Raw genomic sequence first — 22,506 nt, 5'->3', positions numbered from 1 at the left:
AATTTATTTGACAGGGACAATACATGTAGACATTGTTACACTTAATTAAAGTGCAACTGATGCAATGTATATAAGACTTCTAGCCGTAGCTAATTTGCAGACCTTGTCCCGGTTTAGGCTTTTTCGAAAAAATAAAAATACATAATATCACATCATACATAAAATCTCACTATACAACATCGTACATTACAATCAATTTACATATGATTGTTCCCAATCAAAAATCTGTGATCACAGGTTTGGTTTAGTTTCAGCCAGTGGTGCAGCTTTTTATTAAAGGGGGGATCCCTGGTATATCCTGGTATATGAGGCAATCCCCGGTATAGTCTTTATTTAAAGGTCCCATATCATGCTCATGTTCAGGTTCATACTTGTATTTTGTGTTTCTAATAGGACATGTTTACCTGGTTTAATGTTCAAAAAATACATTATTTTCCTCGTACTGTCTGCCTGAATATACCTGTATTTAACCTCTGTCTGAAACGCTCCGTTTTAGTGCATTTCAATGGAATTGCAATGGAATTGCAACGGAATTGCGTTGCTAGGCAACAGCTTGGGTCCATGTTTACTTCCTGTCAGCTGATGTTATTTAAATCCATTGCAACAGGAAATAAACTGGGACACATTTAGAATGTTTCTGTTTAAAACTGTAAAACAGTCTAACTATTTTTTATTTGTGACATCACAAATGGACAGAAATCCTAACGGCTTGTTTCAAACGTGCAATTTCTGAATACGGGGCTGTGTGTATTTCTCCGTATATTGAGCGTTTTGATAGTTTAACAGTATTTATAAAGCACTTAAACCTGCTTTATAATATAAAAGACATGAAAATCTCACTTTTTACAATATGGGACCTTTAAGAGATCTTGGCCTTTCCGAATGGCCGAGCTGATTGATTACAAAAGGTCAAGCCATCCCGTCACTTTTGAGGCTGCACATTTTGTCTGGCAGACTAGTAAAGGTAAGTCACTTTTTAAGTTTTACCTAAAACACCTATGAGTGATGTCAAACAAGGGTGAAGGCCATCATCTCCTCTCTTCCTTGTTGGTTGTGATTTCAGTGCGCGCCTACTGCTGTGTTTACGGTAAAGCCCTCCGCCACACGGAAGAAGGTTCCAGCTAGCTAGGGATGCAAAATGTTTTGATGCGTCGGTTGTTTTTCGCAATTTTTATAAAAATCACTGCGTGAAGGGAGCTATTTATTATAATCTATCCTCACATATTACTTTGCATGAATCAGCATGGCGACGTGCATTCCTTTTCAAAGCCAGTTATCCTCAATAATGGAGGTTTTGGTTAAAGCAGCAGTGGTAGAGATATCCAAACTAGTCGATGACAAATGTGCGTTTTTGCATCTTGAAATATCCCGAAAGCAAAGCGAGAATGAGATGCTGAAGAGGAAATTACTGATGATGGAGAACAAGAACGCGCAGCTGCAGCGCGGGTTTGGTGAGATGCTCAACTGATTAATTAATTAATTAACGCTCTTAATTGACGCCTTGAGTGAACTAATGTGTTATGCATATTAATGTAGAAGTAATCTGAAATATAATGACGCCTAATCATCTGGTGAAACAGCAGGACAATTAGTAAAAAGCAGCCCTGTGGAAATGTTGTGCATTATCTTACATTAATGCATATTGATGACAACATTTGATGCATTTTCTCCTTTTAAAATTGTTTAATTTAATTTTTGGTCTAGTTTATTAATGTATTTTTTTTCCCTTCCCTATACCAGAAAACTACATGGACCGAGGAACTGATGCGGGGACCTGTCCACATCCAACAGGAGACATTAAGGTCTGTGTCATTTTTATAACTCAGAAACTGTGATTTCTGTCAATATTATTACTCTGTATTATATATATGTACATGTACCTGAATCAAAGCTGGATTTACCAGCCAAGGGCCCCAGATCACCAGGGGCCCCAAACCCCCCAGGTTCACTATGTGGAAATATTGTTTTTTGGTCATATTTGAACACAAAGAGGTCCAGTAGCCACTTTAATCAGAATCAGAATTATATTTGCACATGGAAATTTTTTTTTGCAGCTCTCTCAATGTACTTTCACAGAAATAGAAAAAATAGCTAGGAACAAGGACATGAAGGCTGGACAATAAATGTAAAGAATAGACAGGAAAAAAATAGGTGTATATATTAATATTAGGACTGTCAATCGATTTAAAATATGTAATTGCAATTCATCACATGATTGTCCATGGTTAATCACAAATTAATCACACATTTTTATCTGTTCAAAATGATTATCATAAAGTGGGCATGTCTGTAAAGGGGGGTACCCATAGAACCCATTTTCATTCACATATCTTGAGGTCAGAGGTAAACGGACCGCTTTGAAAATGACCATGACAGTTTTTCCTCGCCAAAATTGAATGTAAGCTTAGTATGACAGTATAACATGGTTGGTACCAATCGTTTCCTTAGGTTTTCTTGTTTCATGATGCCAGTTTCTATCTAACTTAAAAACTGAGCCCGCTACAACCTACAAATCGCAAGTTGCATTAATGCATTAAAGAACTCAGTGGCGTTAAAATAAATTTGCGTTAATACATCGCATTAACTTTGACAGCCCTGGTGTGTGTATATATACATTTTATATATAAAAGCACCAATGATCAACAAAAAAATAAGAAATTAAAATGTTTATATACAAGTCAAGTGTTCTGTGAGTTGTAAACAATACAAATAGTGCAAAATAATAAATACTGGATGGATATACATGGACTGGATGATTATGTACAGTATACATGTTTATATACAGCGTGTAGGTTTTATATTGACAGTGACGCGATATGTAGATTTTAGAAAAATTGCGCATTAAATACTTATGTAAGAATTATAATCTATAACAGCAGCCGTGGATATTTGGTGTAATTGACAGTGTGTGACTGATTTGGGTGTTCATCAGAGTGACGGCCTGCAGGAAGAAACTCTTCTTACGTCTGGTTGAGAGGTTCAAATCATCTAATTTCATCTGACTAGCATTGACACTGGTGTGGATCATGCTTATAATGATTTAAAGCTGCTCTACAGTATTAACGCTGGTCTCCAGCTGCAGCAGGCGGCTGACACACCAACTGTTCACTACCTGTCAAGAACCACACAACTGACTTTTCAAAATAAGTGACTAGCTGGTGAACATAGTGGAGAATTTAGCACCTAAAGAGTCAGATATTTCCCTCAGAAGTTGGTGGAGAGCAAACAGCTAAAAGGAGAGTGAATATTGGATTTACATTCGCAAGGTGGCCATAAACACGGCTCCAAATTAATGCAAATGTTGCTGTGTATATGCTTTATTAAGCAAATGTTTGCTAACATGTTCATTAACTTTACTTTATAAGGTGATAATATAACATGTCAATATTGTGTTTACAGTTAAAGTTTAATCCATCTTCTCTTTATCTAGTTTCCTGATATCGACGACGCCACTGTTTCGTTCACAATTAAAGAAGAAAGTCCAGATGAGATGCTGTGGATCAGTGATTCTATCGGACCCATTGGTGAGTCAAAGAACTGGATTTTGTGCAAGAAGTAAAAACATTAATGCTTAAATTAAAGGGTAGCTTCGGTATTTTTCAACACGGACCCTATTTTCCCATGTTTTTGTGTCTAAGTGACTAATGAGGACAACACTTTCTGACACTGGTCCAGTATTGAGGGAGAGCGCTGGAAACGGCAGCACAAGCTGCAATATAATCCTGTTGGGGCAAGTTGGCCCTGTCATTTACGTCCACTAAAAGTGTTTTGTTTTTGCCATGACAGGCTCTGATTGTTATTATAAGTATCTGACATCATGGAAAGAGTCTCTCTCAAGGAAAAGTCTCGTTTCACAACGAGACTTCTCCTTGAGCAGGACTTTGATACGATAACAAACAGACCCGATTAAGCGAAAGGTAAGAAACATTTTTTATTTCTCTGTAGGGTCCTTTCCATAATGTTGTCAGACACTTATAATAACAATCTGAGCCTGTCAGTGGTAAAAACAAACACTTTTAGTGGACATAACGTTACATTGACGCTGCTCACTTGCCCTCGCTGCCCCTTTCGCTGCCGCCGATTACAGCGTTCTCCCTCAGTACTGGACCAATTTCAGAATTGTTGTCGCTATTAGTCAGTTAAGGCCCTGACACACCAAACCGATGGTCGGCTGTCGTACAGTTTGGTACCGTCGGTGAACGTCTGTCGCCCTAGTTTTTTGCGGTGTGTCCCGCACCGTCGGCTCTAGTCTGCCCGTGTCAGAGTTTTTTCGTCCGATTCAGCATGTTAAAATGGCGGCAGAGCTCGTCGTCGGTGAGAGAAATCACTCTGATTGGCTGTTCAGCTTAAACGAATCAGTGCACGAGAAGAGAAACGGAAGTAAGGAAAGCAAGCCAACGAGTATAGTCAAGAGGAAAAACACAGAAGGCTCTTCTCATTGTTCATCTTCCAATATACAGATATTTTCACAGCGACATGGCCATCTAGAATGAAGCTAAGTGGTGAGTGAGAGTGGTGTGAAAATGGTTGGCAAACGCCGCTTTGTTTCATTTATGTATCATAACAACGGCTTGTATATCCGCCGTCCTCGGTCTTCTGGTTCCCCTTTTTGAATGACAAATACAGACTACCGCCACCTGCTGGTATGGAGAGTTATTTCCTCTCACGCAGGCGCAGAACGTACGTGGTAGTTGCCCGTCGGCTGTAGTATCTGTGGTGTGTTCAAATGCAACTTGTCGGCCAAGACAAAGGCGTCGTGAGGCCTTCAGCGCCGCTAGTTCTTTGAAGTCGGCTTGGTGTGTCTGCACCCTTTGACACAATAACATGGGAAGATAGGGTCCAGGTTGAAAAATACTAAAGTTACCCTTTAACCAAATGCTCCTAACACCTGTCACTTGCAGGTTCTGCAGCACAATACCGCAATCGTGCTAATGCTCCAGAGAGCCAGCAGCTTGAAGAGGGACGTCCCTTAAACCGCTCAGAGGTCGCCACAAGAAAAACATCCGAGTTCGGTGACTTGTATAACTCCGGTCAGCGTGCAGGAGACGTCAGTGGCCTCCAGTTCACTGTCAAGACAGAGAAGGAGGAGGACCGATCGGGATTCAGTCAGGATGGATGCCAGCACGGCGCAGGGAAGCAGACTCAACTGGCTGCTGACTTTTCCATGGACGAAAGAGAGAATCAGCTGTGGTCGTCCATAATTGAAGGCAATGACATTGACGCTGGTTTTCCTGACTTTTCTAGTGTGGTGGAGGAGTATTCCAACACGTTTCCGGACCATTGTGATGTTCATGTGGTTTCTAACACTTCCAAGTCGGCCGGCGTCCAGCAGGTGTCCTCTCAGAGGCCGTGTAATGGAATCTACAACAGTGAGTATCAGAAGGACGTTCCACAGTCGACCAGTTTTCAACCCAGACCTCAGGGCGGCCTGTCGCAGCAAGACAGGCCGAAGGAAGAAGTTTTCCCGCAGAGAAACCCCTCACATGTTGCACATTCGAGGCAGCCGGATGAACACGCCGAGAGAGAGACTGCAGCTGGAGACAGACCGGTCATAAGTCACTCGCACAACACTTTCACAGCAGGTGGCTACCACCCTCACAGATCTCTCTCTGGCGCGGCGCGGGGCTACGCTTGCTCGCACTGCGGGAAGACGTTCGGCCGCCTGCACCAGTTCAAGCTGCACCAGCAAAGCCACAAGAGAAAGCGGGCGTTCTGGTGCACGGTGTGCGGGAAGAGCTTCCAGTGTTCATCCCACCTCAGCATACACCACCGGACGCACACGGGCGAGAAGCCGTACGGTTGCGGACAGTGCGGGAAGAGGTTCACGCAGCAGAGCAGTCTGAGGGTGCACCAGCGCACACACAGCGGGGAGCGGCCCTACAGCTGCTCGCTGTGCGGGAAAACCTTCATCCTGATGCACCATTTGAAACGGCACAGAATCATTCACACGTACAGCTGAGGTGGAGAGACGTCCATAGGGGGATGTTGCTCAGGTGAAAAGACAAAAATGACCCTCGAAAAACCAAACCAAAACGCCAGTGAGCCGGCTTTCTTTGGTTGGGATTTGTAACCTTGGGGCATTGCTCACAGACTTTGTATATTAATGCATATTCTACTATGCAAAATCCATCTGGATGGATTTTAAGATGTTTGCTTTTTTTTTTTTTAAATACGTATAATTATTAAAACTGAATCGCACCCTCAAACAGAATTCACACAGTATTTTTAAGACACCTCCGAAGCTAGAAATCCAAAAAAACAAGGTCTAAAATGTGGAGTCATTAAACAGATTTTCCTCTTACAGTTACCTGCATTCTGATCTTCACGGTTTGTTTTAACTCCTCATGTAGAAATATGCCTTACTTCATCTCAGCACTGAAACTGTAGAAGCACAACACGCTCATTATTCTCCCCATAAACTCTCCCCTTTACAGTCACAAGAGGCCATTCAGAGCCAGTGAAGCACCTCTCCGGTTTATGTTTTCATGTCAACATGGATAAAAACCTCCCTGACTGTTGTTCCCAGTTGAATTTTTTCCATAAAACATATCCCCAAAATCCTTTGCTATTTTGTTATGATTTATATTAAAGGATCGTTTAAATCAGCAGCTGGATTTTTTTCACTGTTTGTAATTCTCAGGTTATTCTTTCAGAGTTTATTATCATTCACTGTTTTCACTCATTCGGTAAATTAGACTGAGAAAACTTAAATGTTCCCGAAGGGGTAATTTGTGGTGCAGCACAGTAAACAACAAACATAATGTAGACACGATTAAACACTGAACGACCAAGGTCCATACTAGTTTTGACTTTTCAATTAGTTTTTATTTTATTTTAGTTTTGACTTTTCATTTTAGTTTAGTTTTAGTTAGTTTTCAGAGTGTTTGCTAGTTTTATCTTTTTTGCTAGTTTCAGTTTATCAGAAAGGTTTAATTCCTGTATTTTTTGTTTTTTATTAGGGCCAGGTATAATGTCTCAGGAGTATGTAGCTACATTTACATACAAAATACATGTGAATGGCCATAATGTTTAATCTTTGTGCTACTTTAGTGTCTGATGTGAAGCAGTTGCAGCTTAGCGCCATCTCCTGGAAGATCAAGTCCGTTCAATTTCTGTGGTTCAATGTCACGACAGTTGAAGAAAATTCATGTTGTCTCCATTTTTCTGTAGTGATTTATTATAGCTAAAAAAGTAAAACTAAAACTGAAATGAATTTATATGCATTTTTGCTTTATTGTTATTTAATTTTTACCCAGGCAATATTCAGTTTTCAGTTTAGTTTTAGTTTTTCTTAAAGGATATTTTTTTATATTTAGTTTCAGTTTACTAAAAATATTTTTCACTGCCTATTTTCATTTTAGTTTTGAGTTTAGTTCACTATAAAAAACCCTAAGAACAACAGAGACAACAACAAAAGTCCATGATCATGATCTATCAATGAATAAGATGTATTTTGCAAATCCCTATTTATTGCACGCCCCCCAGTCTATGAGTTAACATAACATCCTCCCGACCCTGTATCGCCCTCCTGTACCACAGCTTGTTGGGTTAAATTGGGTTATTCCCATTGGAATATCTCGATTTTTGACTCGGTTGGTTCTAGGGCTGCAACTAATGATTATTTTCCTTATCGATTAATCTGTTGATTCTTTTCTAGATTTCTCGATTAGTTGTTTGGTCTATAAAATGTCAGAAAATGGTGAAAAATGTCGATCAGTGTTTTTCCCAAAGCCCGAGCTGGCGTCCTCAAATGTCTTGTTTTGTCCACAACTCGAAGATACTCAGTTTACTGTCATAGAGGAGTATAGAAACCAGAAAATATTCACATTTAAGAAGCTGGAATTTTGATTAATTTAATAGTTGACAACTACGGGATTAATCGTTGTAGCTCTAGTTGGTTCTGATTTTAGGATATCTGTATCAGCGGCCAGAGGAGAGTGTCTGGATGTTTCCAGGCAGACTTTGTCTGTCTTTGCTATCAGCCTGGTCACGTACAGTTGGTACAGATCAGATCTTCACCCCCATGCTCTGCCCACAGGTCTTAACAATTTTTCATAGTCTGTTCCTGTAACTGATTTTGTAATTTGGAAACAAGGCTGAAACTAACAATTGTTTTATTAATTTTTAATAATTTAATAATTAATTTATTGGTCTATAAAATATCAGAAAATGGTGAAAAAATAAGCATCACAATTTTCTAGAGCCCTTTTTACAGTGTTTGCTATTTCCGACCAGCAGCGTAAAACCCCAAGTTACAGTAATAGCAGCACATCCTCACAGCTGGATTCCTGAGAATGATTGGCATTATTGATGGATAAATGACGATTAATCGATGATCAAAAATTGTTTCTGATCTACTATCAATGGACTCATCGACTAACTGTTTTCACCACTACTCAAATTACAGCTTCAGTAGTTTTGTGACTGTGGTCGATTAAATGACACCAGAGGGCAGCGTAACTCATCCTTTAAAACACCACGATGCAGAGACGGAACTATGACTCTGCATGCTGCCTGAACAGGAACACCAGCTTGTGGTTTGACTATCTTTAATATAAAAACAGAGGCAGCGGCTCTCAGCACAGCACTGCTGTAAGGACAGTACTGTAGTGTACTGCATGTCATCCCTGATTCATTCCCCTAGTCTTCCTGTTGCCGTCTGCTCAGTATTTGGTGGTTTTGTATATTTTTTTTCCAGTTGAGATGCTAGTAGAGGTTGTAGCAGGCCTAAAGATCCTTTAGATGAGAGATCATTGTCTTCCTGTTTGTCCGGAACCAGAGTTAAAAAAGAGTCAGCTTTGTCAGCAGGGGTGCTATGCTATTGTTTGGTTCATCTGGACACACAATCCCTTCATTAATAGGAAAGTGTTGTTTTCTCCTCTGTCTTTGTTGTGTTCTGGTTTGTGTTTTAAGTATAATCTCCATTGTTTAGGTAGTTTAATAATGTATAATGCTCAACATGGCATTAGTTTGGTGTTGAAAGGGTTACACAGGTAGTAAAGTACATCCTGCTCTGGAACAGTATGTCCTACAGTAGTGAAATGTGCCAGAGTGTTCATGTCTGACAGTTGTACAGTAACTTTTTTCTTGTCGGTGGAGCTTCACTGCAAACATTCACAACGTTAATTGACAACGTTCAATTGAAGTTAATGATTTCCCTTTATGACCACTGAGAGTTCTTGCAGGAGTGTTTGTTCAGTCCACTCATCGTCTTTTCCTTCCTGTTTCAAATACAGCAGGTGTTTTTTTGCAAGGAAAACATACCTACTGCTTCATCCTCACTCCTTTTGCAAATTTTTTACTACAATTTAAAAAAAAATAAAAAGAATACAGGACTTAAAGGGCCAGTCTGTAGCATAAATGGAATATAATATTCATAACTGTTTTCATTAGTGTATAATCACCCGAAACTAAGAACCATTGTGTTTTCGTTAGCTTAGAATGAGTCCTTCATATCTACGTAGGGAGAGGGTCCTCTTCACGGAGTCCGCCATGTTTCTCCTCCATGTTTCTACAGTAGCCCAGAACGGAAAAAAACAAACATTGACTCTAGAGAGAGCCTTTCACGTTTTTACGTTACCAGAAGGCAACCGTAGTTCTCCGACACGCTTGTGAAACTGTGGGAACGTGAGCCGCAGAGTGCTAAACCGTGGTAACCGCCAGTTGCCGTCTGACTTCCGTTGCTCCTAAAGTAGTGTTACTATGGTGAGGATGGCCTCTGAGCGAGGTGAACGGCACTCGGCGGCTCACGTTACCGCAGTCTTGGAAAGGGAGGAGAGAAGAGGGGTACTCAGTTGGTTGCAATCTGCAACCACACTACTATATGCCGCCAAATCCTACACAATGTACCTTTTAAATTTAACATTGTATAGTAGTTGTGTTAGTTAAGTGTGAGTGCACACTCAACAGAATGTGTAAAGGTGGATTGTTGAAGCGAATGCGAGGTGGCAAACAGTCAAACAAGTCTTTGAATTTGTCAGCTTAAATAAGCAACTTTTAAAATACTACACCCATAATCCCACGTTAAACATAATTTGCACATTTTTAAACGCGTTTATCTCTAGGAGTTTAGAGATCTGTGTGTGTGTTTGTAGCCCAATCTAACCTGTAGAACTAGAAGACTTTTTGATATATTGATAGCACGTCAGTGTGTGCTAACAGAACGTACTGTCCATGCCACTCTTTGCTTCGCTACACTGCAGTGCATCAGCACATTTTGTGCGGACACCTGCTGCAGGGTAGACAGACGGCTCCCGCCATTCTCACGGCCTTGTATGGCCATAAACAGTAGCACCCGAGCGTCATGGAAAATGTTTCTTTTTGGAGGAGGAGGAGGAGGAGCAGGAGGAGGAGGAAGGGGACAAGTGGTAGTGGATATATTTTGGGTAAGAAAGTAGGAACAGGGTAGACTGGAATGTTTATATCAGTGGAGTCAGTGGACAGAAAAGAAAAACGGAAAGGTAAACATGGCTGATAAGGTGAAGGACAAACAGATAGTAAAAATGCCAACAATCATGATATTGTTGTCTCTCACAGAATACAGCTGTGGGCACCACCTGGATTTATCTGTTGACGTACTTTCTCTGGGAAGCTTACATTGAATTAGCAGGTTGTGCTTTTTAGGAGACGGAGCTTAGTGATACTGTTTGCATTTCTGGCCCATTTTGTTCATTTTTTTGGTGTATTTTTCCTTTTCCTGTAGATAAATGACCAAACATTAAACATGATTTTGTATTAATACAGTATGTGTTATATGGCCAAAGTATCTGGACACCCATGTCTCCTGTACCGTTGGTCTGTTGCTGTTTTTCATGGTTTGGACAAGGCCCTTTAGGTCCAATTAGGAACAATTTTAAAGGGGACATATCATGAAAAACTCACTTTTTCAGTACTTGTGCTCATCCATTTGGGTATCTAGAGTTCGTACCAACCCACAAACTGTGAAATAAGACAACCCAGTCAGTTTTTTTGTGGGCTGTCTAGATCAGAAAACATGTGATTCAACAAGCCATTCAGATTTGGCTCCCCTTCCTATGTCACATGAAGGCTCATTAGAATATATCGCCCACAGCTTGAGAACTAACTTTGTAAAGGTGTGTGGAGGCAATTTCTGTGAAGAAGGACTTGAAAATCAAGAGAGAGTCTTTTGAAGGTTTAATAAACACTTGCAAGTGGGCAAACAACCATCAACATAAATGTTCAGGGCTGAGAGCCCTAAGTCTCTCCGTTTTCTTGACATTTATACTCTTGCGTGCATGCTAAGTCGTATATCTCACATTGTCTATCTGACTGACACTTCTGTCCATTTAGGGTTTCTTGTTCTCAAATAGGCGCTACAAGTTCGTTGACTAGGTATGCAACACCGAAATAGAAATAGGCTTTAAGGGCAATGAGTGTCACCTGTCATGACCTTAGGAATGTGCAGCATGTTTGTATTTTTCCAGCACAAGGTGCATCATATTTTTCTCATAAACCATTCAGAGCAGACTGGGCTTTTTCAGGAGGGGGTCTTAAAGAGACAGGTGCTAAGACGGAGTGTTTCAGACAGGTATATTCAGACAGACAGGAGGAGAAAAATAATGTGGTTTTTTTTTACATTAAAGCATGTAAACATGTTTTAGTAGAAACCAAAAACACAACTATGAACCTGACAATGAGCATGGTATGTCCCCTTTTCGCCTTGTAGTGAATTTCGAACAGATACTCGGGAGCTTGTGAGAAGCTTTTTTTCAGTGGTTTGCACAAAACAATATATCATTTGTGTCCTGAGAATCAAAGAGATGTTTTATGATTTTCATCATAGATACTTTATTATTATTGAAAGTGCCAGGATGCTCCTATTACCCCCTGGTCCTCCCTCTCTCTGTGCATTGCCGTATTGCCTTCAAGTACCCATTAGCGTCAGTTTATATGGCAGACATTATGCCAGTTTCATTATATGTAACCTTGGGCCCCAGCCCCTTTGGTGAAAAGGGTGCTAGATTTGCAGTGTGTCAATTATTTTGTTATAAAATAATCAAGTGAATAAAAAATTGTCACATTTAGATTTGACACCTCTCAGTAAAACGGGGCCTCAAAATGCGTAAAAATCTGGTGTCCTTTTAGATTTGCTTTAGTGCTTAATATCATCAAACAAATGTGCAAATGTACTACAAAAAAAACAAAAACATGCAGTTGCCTGCTTTGCCCAGTTATCCCTGCTTCTGCGGTGGCTTTAAAAAAAATGCAGTCTAGAAAACTACTAACTTGACTAGAAGTAGACGATACAGGTCAGGGGACAGTTTGTAAATGAAAAAAGACATAGCAGGACTGAGGGGGTGGATTTTTGCGTCACTCGAGACCACACATCTGTCGGGGAAATGTCTCACACATCCTACCAACAACCAAACTACAAATGAGCACAAAGATCCGATCTTTTAGTTTCAAAAGTAGCACACATAAAGCCACATTGTTTTCAAGTTGAGTCATTTTATTGTAAAAGTAGATCCACTGTTGTACAGTTTTTAATAAAGTACCTCTAAAAGCAGTCTGCTAACAGTGATAAGACATGGAAGGAGATTAAAACTACATACTTTGGTAACTTTCCCATGCAGGTTGTAATCCCTTTCTTCAACTGTTCATCAAACTCTCGATATAAGAAAATAAAAACACCACTTAAATAGTAATAGTTAGTATAAATATTTAAGAACATTTTACACCTTTATCACCATATGAAATCATTTTTTCCACCTTTCAGCCATGATCTCGTGAAGACATGCGTAGTGTGAATATCACTGTATTCATATTAGTTGTTAACTGACATCAGGGAATGTGAAAGAACTAAACAATAAATATGTATATTTTATTAAGTTACTATTTTAGAAATTACAATACAATGCTGTTTCACTGAAACAGTCCGCTGAATACAGTATAATATATCGCAGCAGGGATTCGTCAGAGGATTACTGAGCTGAAGTCATTCATCTGTACACCTCAAAAATGTAAACGTTGCTGATAGAGGAGTGTATAAAAAAAAAAAGTGGACGAGTTTCCAGGATTTTAAGACTTAAAGTAACAGCCAGTGTGGAAACAAAGCAAAGAAACTAGTTTATCAAGTAGTAAGTCAAGTCTGGGAGTTTATAACTCTACAGTTTTTTTGAGCGTTCTAACAAGCGTTTAAAAAAAACCCTCTCGCTGTCTCGCAGAGATTAAGCAGGACAGCTGACCTGGTACCAGTACAGTCAGTCGCATGTTCAAAAGGAGTTGTTGTTGTTGTGCTCCAGCCGGGCCACCATGGTGGACACCAGCTTCTCCAGCTGCACGGCCCTCAGTCTGCCCGTCTCCAGGACTTCTTCGTGGTTGGCCTTCTCCTGGCTGTCGTAGTCCATCACGGCCCGGTTGCTGATCAGCGACATGGCGAAGCAGCGCATCCCGGCGTGGCGGGCAACGATTACCTCGTGGGCAGTGCTCATCCCTGCAGCAAAGACAAAGAGGAGGTGAGTTATGAAGTTATGCTGCAAATATGTTATTGAAATGTTAGTTTCAGTCTCCCTGTTAGTTATCCAGCACGACACACTAGGGCTGCTCGATTATGGCAAAAATCATAATCACTATTATTTTGGTCAATATTGACATTATTTAAAGGTCTTATTGATAACATTTTATGTCGACAAATCATTTTTAAAAATTAATACATCCATAGAGCTTGCAGAAAGGTGCCAAATAAAAGTATGGCTTTTCCGAAAAAAAAATATTTTGATTGTGACTTAATCATTTAAAAAATTAATGTTTTGTTTATCTCTGTGGAAGATATCTGACGTTTGGTTCCCACTTCTAACACGGTGTGACATCTAGTAGCTGAATGTTATCAATGTTATCGATAGCACCTTTAAGATGACAACTCATTGGCTTTGGAAACGTCATGCATTTATTAAACATAAAAAAAGAGAAGAAGTTTTTTATCGGTGGATTTTCTTGAACTTTAAAAATAATTAAACTAAAAAACATTCAAATAATAAATGTAAAAAAAATGTATAAATAAAATAAATAATTATAATTCTATATATACATTTAAAGGGACTATTTGTAACTTTGTACGCGCATAAATGTAGCGGGTCGTCACACATGCGCGCTCGCATATGCGCGTTCGCGTGTAGCCGCTGTACCCTCCTCCTCTGCCTGCTCTCCTTCACTCAGACAGCTCAGCTCGCTCCACCTCTAGACGTGAACGCGCGCTCACTCCTCACTGCAGAAGAGTTAGTTTAGCTCTGAGAATATCTAGTGAATGCACAGGGGACGTTTGTGCAGAAATAACTGCTGCAGCTCCTCCAGACCAACAGAGGCTTTCCGTGTCTTGTGAAGTGACTGAACTGTGCAGAGAGTTACGTTGTCTTCTCGTTACCGACCGGGTGCCGGTGTCTCCTCTGCTCTCTCCGGCTGCGGGCGGAGAGAGCAGAGGAGACATGCTGCAGAGCCCCGCTGCCTCAGCCTGCACTTAGGCAGGAAAAGCCAACACTAGGATCAGATCTAAATCATGTTCATGGAGAGACCTTCGTCTGGTCAGCTAACATTACTGCCAAGCAGCTGAAATATAGAGTGATATTGTGGTTTTAGCTGACGTGTGTCGCCTCACTGTTTTGAGCGATGCTCGTTCAGGTATATTGAGAGCGAGCAAGCGCGAGCCCGACGCTGACTTTCGTTGATTTCACGGCCACAGGTGTCGCTGTTAAGAAGCATTTCTGAAAGTTACAAATAGTCCCTTTAAATAAATAATCTAAAAATAATAAATAAGAATAAATTTGATCAAGAAGTCAACATGCGATTCATTGGGACTGGTCAACTTATCTAAATACTAAATACTAGAAATGTACAAAGATTTTCTTACAATTTAGATGTACTTTGTAACGCATGGAAGGGATAATGTACAGCGAGCCGGTCATTGTTGTGAGAGTATCCCCGACAGGGTGATGCTGCGCGGAGGGGTCTCTCGCTGTACATTATCCCGCTTATTACATGGCAACTTACTTAAGAAATCAATATTTTAACACAAAAACGGTCCGCCAGAGTCCGACATCAGAGCTGCGCCCATAGCAACGGTCTGTTATACATAGCAACGGTCTATTATAGAGAAATTACAGACCACAGAACGCCGTGATTGACCAATCAGAATCGAATATTCAACACAGCCGTGTAATAAATATTTATAATTTATGGTAGCTTTGATTTCTTATGAAAGCATCCTTCCTCAGCAGTGGGGTTGTGATATAAAAACTTTAAAGTTGCTTAAAAAGTGAAGTTTTGAATGGCTCATCCTGTGACACATGTCTTTTTATGTGTTAGTCACTTTTCTTGTGACGAGCCGCATGTACACCTTGAGATTAAGTCTTGGTTTTAGGGATACATTTAGAGTTGAGGTGAAGTGTGTAGTTGTATATTTTGTGTGTGTGTGTGTGTGTGTGCGTGAGGGAGACTTGACACTCACCAACAGCATCAGCGCCCATCATGTGGATCATGCGACACTCGGCGATGGTCTCGAAGGAGGGACCTCCCAGGACGCAGTACACTCCCTCTCGCAGGAAGTCGCTGTAGCCCAGCTCTGATGCCACATCTTGGGCCAACTGCCGCAGCTCGCGGTCGTAGGCGTCAGACATGCAGGGGAAGCGGACGCCAAACCTAAAAAGTGAGGAGGACGGTGTTGACTCAACTGTAGGAATCCACACAACTAAGCCATTCAGTGATGAAATTCCCCCACATGACTCAGGTAACATTAAAGCAACACACCAAGTTTCTGAGATTGGTTAATATCCTCATGAGAACAGCGTAAGGCTGTACTTGTGAACACTGGGCATGGAAAATTTGTAATGTCAACAGATAGGTCAGCAGGTCACTCCTGCAGTTTGTGGTTGCAAGAAAACGGAGTAAAAAGTTGTCTGTTTCCTGCATTGATGCTCTGTTATTACACAGAGTTCTGCTCTTAGGCTGGAGGTCATGTTAAAGAGTTTTGCGTTAAAGCCGCTGGCCTTCGAGAACAATAAATCCTTTTGTTGACACTGACATCAGCTTATTGTCGCTCCAGAGCTGAAGTGGGGCAGTTTTGTGTGGGAGGCTGGAAAAATGCAAATAAAATCTGGTGGGGGAGGGGAAAACTGGGTACAGCTGAGTCATTTGAACAGTGAATGAGACGCGACTGCTTGCTTGAAATCGCTAGAAAAATAACTGACCTTTTCTTGATCTCCAGAGGGGAAATTCAGAAAAAAATGACTTCTTGGCCTCTTTGGGCTGACGATAAATTGTTTTTTAAAATGTATAATTTGAAATCTTCCAGCTAGGGCTGTCGTCGACCAAAGAAATTTTTAGTCAACTAACACTCATACGATTAATCAATTAGTTGATTTAATCGACAGATCTGTAAAACTGAGTTTCACCACAAAGTATCACACAAAAGCACCAAAATCTGCAAATCTGGTGTTAACCAGAGATGTGCTCATACATTTCTTAGAAATAAGTCATTCAGCATGAAAAACTGTGAGGAGTCTATGTTTCAGCGTGTTGCATGATGGTTGAGCTTTTCCACTGTGACAAAGTTATGCTATTGACAGGAAACACTGGTTGATTTAAGCATTATGTTTTTTCTCAATCGCTTTGGCTCATTTTTTGAAACAGTCTGGACACTCTCTAAACTGTAATTGTAACAACTGTTTGACATCACAACTCTATTACATGTTTGCAAAAGGTAGTAACTCACCCAAAACACTTCATTCATACTTCAAAACCCAGTTATTGTGTCTGTCAATTGGCCAATGCCACCACAATGGAAAGTTGTTTTGTCATTGTGTGAGCCGTACTGGTCAAAATGTTTAGATGTTTTTTCACCAGTCAACCCTGGAAATTCTGTTTTGTTCTACTTTTTTTTGGTTGACAGTGACTGTTTTCTCTACTATACCAGAATGGCAGTTAGGTCTAGCTGGAGGCTGTTGTGTTGCGCACTGAGCTGTTTAGATTCCCATTTCAACAGCAGGTAAAAGTTTACTGGGAAAAGTCAATACTTTAGGCTATAATACTGTATATATATATAATTGTTTTTCGGTTTGAGAATCATTCAAGAATTGAGTCAAATCAAATACGAAAAAACTGTACAGGTACAGTGTGTAGGATTTGGTGGCACCTAATGGTGTAGTTGCAGATTGCAACCAAGTGAGTACCCCTCCGCTCACTCCTCCCTTTCCAAGACTGCGGTAAACACTGGCTCTAGAGAGAGCCTTTCACGTTTTTTTATGTTACATGAAGGCCACCGTAGTTCTACGACACACTTGTGAAACTGCGGTAACGTGAGCTGCAGAGTGCAAAACCATGGTAACACTGTTCACTTTGCTCAGAAGCCATCCTTACCATTATAACACTACTTTAGGAGCAACGGAAGTCAGACGCCTGCTGGCGGTACCACGGTTTAACACTCTGCAGCTCGCGTTACCGCAGTTTCACAAGTGTGTCGGAGAACTACGGTGGCCTTCAGGTACCATAAAAACATGAAAGGCTCTCTTTAGAGCCAGTATTTGGTTTGTCCGTTCTGGGCTACTGTAGAAACATGGCGGAGCAACATGGTGGACTCTGTGAAAAGGACCCGCTCCTTATGAAGATATGAAGGGCTCATTCTAAGCTAACGAAAACAAGGATTCTTAGTTTCAGTTGATCATACACTAAAAAAAACATAGTTATGAACACTATATTCCATTTCTGCTAATAGATCCCCAAAATGTTACACACTGTTCCTTTAAAACATGTCAAATTTGAATGTAAAATATTAACCATAAGCAGCTCCAAAACAAAAACAGTGTCTGCCCTCATAGAAACATCCATCCATGGATCCCTCTCTCCCTTTCCTCCACCCACCTGTCATCATTTGGTCCGGCCAGCGGGTTGTTTCCAGCGAACCCCGGCATGTTGATGTGGTCCTTGAGGATCATGACGTCGCCCACTTTGTAGTCCTGGTTGAGGCCTCCGGCTGCGTTGGTCAGGATGATCGTCTCCACACCCATCAGCTTGAAGACACGCATGGGCAGCGTGATCTGGAGTACACAAGGCAATGTGTTATTAATATTATTATTATTGCACTCACAATCCCAAATAGGATGAAAAGATTAACTAGAGTTAGGGTTGTAATCATGCGAAAATGTATGAAACACTTGCATGCCAGTTGTTCAAACCTTGCACGGCACAAAGAAAAAAAGGGAAAGAAATGCAAGATGTGTGTTCCCCAAAATGTTTTGAGAGAGAACATCCCGTTACCTAATCTGCACGTCAAGTGGTTGACCGTATGCAGAGTATTATATAATGCCACTAATATGATAACGACCGTTTAAGGCGTTAGGTAACCTGTCTGAGCTTGTTTTCACAACGTGAATAAACAGGAAGCTTCTTATCGAACATACAACTCTGCAGACAGTGATCAGACAACAGCTGAATAAATAAAAACCTACACTAGACGCAATACACACTCACTACTAGCCACGTAGTTTGTTTTTTGAGAGCTCTGTATCTGAAGTCTGTGCCTGAGAAATCTACCAGATTTACATCTGAAACACTCAGCAGCTGTGTGTCTCTCCAGAAACAATGTTAAATGTCACCCTACAAAGCTCTCTGTGGACAGTCTGCATGAAAGCGACTTTCTACCAAAGAAAGCATCCAACTGAAAACTGTGCCCAGTGTCAGTCTGTGGATTATTCAGAGTAACGTTGGCAGCTGTTGAGTGGAAATGCCACTTTTTAATATGCTTTCAGCAGCACAAACTAAATTGAATTTATCTCCAATTTCTTAGAGTTGTGGCAGAAGTCTCAGAGGCAAATAAGTCAAAATATATTATATTTAGGATATATATCGTAAACAGAAAAAAGTCTTTAAAGATCTTATTGATCAGCATGAAAAAAAAAAATACAAACCATTCTTGCTAATGGTTATCGGCTCTACCAACGTTCATATTGATACTAGGATATTAAGAACAGTCTCCAGTTCACACAAGCAGAAACTTCTTCAGAATCTTGTTTTTGGCTATGATAAAATCAAAAATGTTGTAGTGTCTGAGACACATCTCACAACAAGGTTGAGACATGTCTCGGAATCTCTTGAGCCAAACAACTGTTCATGGAAACACTGATTGACACTGATTTCGTGCAGACTCAAGGACTTCTGTCTCAGATCTAAAAGATTGTCTGGGACAGGCAAATAATAACAAAAGTCATGTAGTCTGCATTTGCCTTCAGTGGTGGAAAGTAACTAAGTACTTTTACCAAAGTATTCTACTTAAAGAGCACCTATTATGCTCATTTTCAGGTTCATACTTTTTGGGTATTTTGGGTTTCTACTAGAACACTTTTAAACTCACAATATAATAACTTCACAATATAATTATATATAATATAATAATAATAATAATAATAATAAAATAAATAAATATAATAATAAATAAACTAAGTATAATTTTAACTGTGTAAAGTGTCTCTGAGTTTCATGAAAAGCACTCTATAAGTAAAATGTATTATTATTAGTAGTAGTATTAAGTCATTTTAAATGAATGACTTTTCCTCGTAATGGATTATTTACACATCGTGGCATTAGTACTTTTACTTAAGTAAAAGATCAGAGTACTTTTCCCCACTGCTAATCTTTAACAACCTCTACCTATGCTTTTTTAAGATCTGTACTCACCTTCTGGATAGGGTAGCCCTCATACAGGTGGAACCTGCCCTGCATGCAAACACACGGCTTCCCTTTAAGTGTTCCAAACACCAGCCGGCCAGCGTGACCATGCACTGCAACACACACACACACACACACACACACACACACACACACACACACACTTAGTTAGCCACCCAGTGCATTAGAGCCAACAAACATGCACAAACACATAAATGACCAGCTGTGTTTTTCCGGACAGCTGCAGGCTGTGCATACCTGTGCTCCGGGGGAAGTTGGGAATGTCGCTGTATTTGAAGACCTGAGGGTCCTTCAGCATCCCAGCCAGCCCCCCCATACCAGAACCGCACACGATTCCCACGGAGGGACGCACCTGCGTGTTGGACAGCAGCCAGTCAGCTGTGGTCCGACACTCCTCATAGCTTTCACTGCAAGACAAACAAAGATCAGTCACGTATTGTATCAACAAAGTTTACTTTCTGTAATGATCAAACACACTACATGGCCAAAAGTATGCAGACACACTGGCCTACAGGCATTTTAAATTGTCCGTCAGGCGTTGGATGGGTTGAGGTATTTTTTGTTCTTTTTCTTATTTCTACTATTTAAAATTCATTAACACACAAAGCCTAATCAACATATAGTGAACTATACCGTCTGATGAGACAATATTCATTTTAAGAGACATTTTAAGATGCTGCGACACAGTGATGAACTCATTTCCTCTCTCAGTGTGCATAGTCATGCTGCGTTCAGTTTAAAGGAAGTAAACAGGATTTAACACAAGGCATTTGGGAGACGGGGGCATCCTGTACAGTCACTGCACTGAAATGAATATCTTTCCTGGCTTTGAGTAATACTTATGCAAACACACAAGTACACACACACACAGGCACATTATGTCCTGTTGTGTTTCTGGTGTTAAAAGGTTTGAGCGGCTTTATTGCGCAAACAATGCGTCATGTTTAAGTGATTGAAACACAGGACCTCGATGATGAATACAGTCTGCAGTATTTCTCAAGCACACATCATTTTATATTTCTGTGTACGTGATGACTCTCCTTCCCTTTTACCTTAGTCTGTTAATCCAACCTGGACTCTTTTATACAGATAACTTTTAACCGTTATTAACAACTTTATTAATCCTCAGACACAAAACTGCTTTTTCTTTTGCTAATGCACAGTCAAAAAAAAAAAGACACTAGGGCTGAATGATTTTGAAAAAATATCCTATTGCGATTATTTTGACTGATTGTAATATTAGAGGGAATGATAATTTTTACAGCATTATTCTCATTTTCATTGAAAAACATATTTAAATGATTATGGTGTGATTTGTGCGGGGATCTGTGCCAAAACAAAGATGTTTTCTTGTGACAGAAATCATCTCTACATCATGCATGTTACAGATGTCTGTATAATATGATGTGTAGTCCAGGACATCTCTGCAGTACCACAATATTTCATTTCAAAGGGTATTTTCACACACATTTCGCCTTTAACAAATATTGCATCTCCTGTGATTTGAAAATTGCAGTAGGCCATATTGACAGCTGCCTCTGTTGGATGAACAGCCAATAGGAACGCTCTCTCAATCTGAAATGACCTGTGATTGGTCAAAGTCTCCCGTCACAGGCTAGATTTTTTAAAGCCTGAAATCAGAGCCAAGAGGAGGTGCAGAAGTCTAGTTTTCTCTCAGCAAACTTGAATTACAATATGCTGAAAGGTATTATGGAATTTTTGCCCAATGATGCCAAAAACATTCTGCCTACTGCAGGTTTAATATTGAGTGCATCATAAATGTTGCACCTATAAGAACATGATGTGTGTGATAGAACTGTTGCATACAATGGAAATACTCAAAATAGTGTACTTCCACCACTGCTAAAAGAAAAAAAAATTCTGTTTCATATCAGTAATTCAATTTTTATCATCATGATATTTTAGTTAAACTTCTCAGTTTATATTTTTTATCTTATTTTGAACTTTTTTCAGTATAGTCTGTCATCCCACTTTGTCTCCTGGCATTTATTCCAAAAAAAAGTTTTGTTGTGGCTCTTTGCGCGTAAAGCCATGAATATGGCTTAGCCACTCGGCACATGTGGATATATAAGAGTGGCAGCAGCAGCAGAACGGAAAACCACCTCTGACTCAAAAAGGGTCAGTGGGTTTATAGAAGTGACGTAACGGCGGAGCGCACGAGCCAAGTGGGGTTTTTCCGTCCCATCAGGGAGCGTTAAGTGTCCCGCGCGTTAATTGACGGATTAGAGAGAAGCGCGTTTTGTTGTAGTAGTGCTTGGAGCGTCTCTTCCTCCTCGTGGTCCATAATAAGACAGCATATTACAATAAGCAGCATCCTCTCAGGAGCGTGGCATCCGGACCAGTCATCCGCGCGCCTCTCAGCTCGTGTTTAATGATGTGTTTTATCCTGATGATGATGAGAGCGCATCTGTCTCTCTGGTGATGTATCATGTGGGTGAAATGTGGCTACATTTAAGTGTATTTCACCACAGTATTACAGCTTTATTATGACTTTAAGACCGATAAGTCAACATACAGCACAGTCAAATAATAGAAATAGGATTATTGTATAATATTCTAGTAGAATAAATATTCATTTACTCACCCAGACGCAATCTCGGACATGATGAGAAGTGATGCAGGAAGAGTCGACAGGTTGTTCCGTGTTAAATTGAGTCTCTCAATGTTTCCTGATGGAGGAACCGGTTTTTAGGTGTAGCCTACACCCCCATTCACAACAGGGCCGCCACATCCCCCTCACGTCACAGCCGGACAGAGCCTCTGATTGGTGGAGACGCAGGCGTTGTTCAGACG

The 22,506-nt window shown here is 40.4% G+C and overlaps 2 protein-coding genes across 3 annotated transcripts; one reads left to right on the top strand and one right to left on the bottom strand.

Annotated features, from left to right (window-relative positions):
- The first annotated feature begins 867 nt into the window (after positions 1 to 867).
- On the top strand, positions 868 to 6,606 carry LOC119498599 (zinc finger protein 182-like). Of its 2 annotated transcripts, none has more exons than XM_037787608.1 (4): positions 868 to 964; positions 1,741 to 1,802; positions 3,431 to 3,524; positions 4,902 to 6,606. In XM_037787608.1, exons 1-4 carry the CDS (start codon positions 883 to 885, stop codon positions 5,957 to 5,959), a joined length of 1,296 nt encoding a protein of 431 aa, XP_037643536.1. In that variant the 5' UTR covers positions 868 to 882; the 3' UTR covers positions 5,960 to 6,606. The 2 variants fall into 2 exon arrangements, with proteins under 2 accessions (XP_037643536.1, XP_037643535.1); XM_037787607.1 differs by lacking the exon at positions 868 to 964 and adding an exon at positions 1,011 to 1,451.
- Positions 6,607 to 12,448: 5,842 nt separating this feature from the next.
- On the bottom strand, positions 12,449 to 22,452 carry pnp5b (purine nucleoside phosphorylase 5b). The gene is made up of 6 exons (XM_037788577.1): positions 22,298 to 22,452; positions 19,930 to 20,099; positions 19,681 to 19,784; positions 17,869 to 18,044; positions 15,461 to 15,651; positions 12,449 to 13,453 (listed from the first exon to the last, which is right to left on the bottom strand). Exons 1-6 carry the CDS (start codon positions 22,315 to 22,317, stop codon positions 13,233 to 13,235), a joined length of 882 nt encoding a protein of 293 aa, XP_037644505.1. The 5' UTR covers positions 22,318 to 22,452; the 3' UTR covers positions 12,449 to 13,232.
- Positions 22,453 to 22,506: the final 54 nt, after the last annotated feature.

The sequence above is a fragment of the Sebastes umbrosus genome, chromosome 12 (assembly GCF_015220745.1).
Source record: "Sebastes umbrosus isolate fSebUmb1 chromosome 12, fSebUmb1.pri, whole genome shotgun sequence".
Lineage (NCBI taxonomy): Eukaryota > Metazoa > Chordata > Actinopteri > Perciformes > Sebastidae > Sebastes > Sebastes umbrosus.
This window is presented reverse-complemented; position numbering and strand designations above follow the sequence as displayed.

Coding starts and splice junctions, on each gene's coding strand:
- pnp5b (XM_037788577.1), bottom strand. CDS start 22,317: ATGTCCGAGATTGCGTCTGG. Junction 19,785..19,929: donor CAACTTCCCCCGGAGCACAG/GTATGCACAGCC, acceptor TGTGTGTTGCAG/TGCATGGTCACGCTGGCCGG. Junction 15,652..17,868: donor GCCGGACCAAATGATGACAG/GTGGGTGGAGGA, acceptor CTCACTTTTTAG/GTTTGGCGTCCGCTTCCCCT.
- LOC119498599 (XM_037787607.1), top strand. CDS start 1,244: ATGGCGACGTGCATTCCTTTTCAAAGCCAGTTATCCTCAATAATGGAG. Junction 1,452..1,740: donor GCAGCTGCAGCGCGGGTTTG/GTGAGATGCTCA, acceptor TCCCTATACCAG/AAAACTACATGGACCGAGGA. Junction 1,803..3,430: donor ATCCAACAGGAGACATTAAG/GTCTGTGTCATT, acceptor CTCTTTATCTAG/TTTCCTGATATCGACGACGC.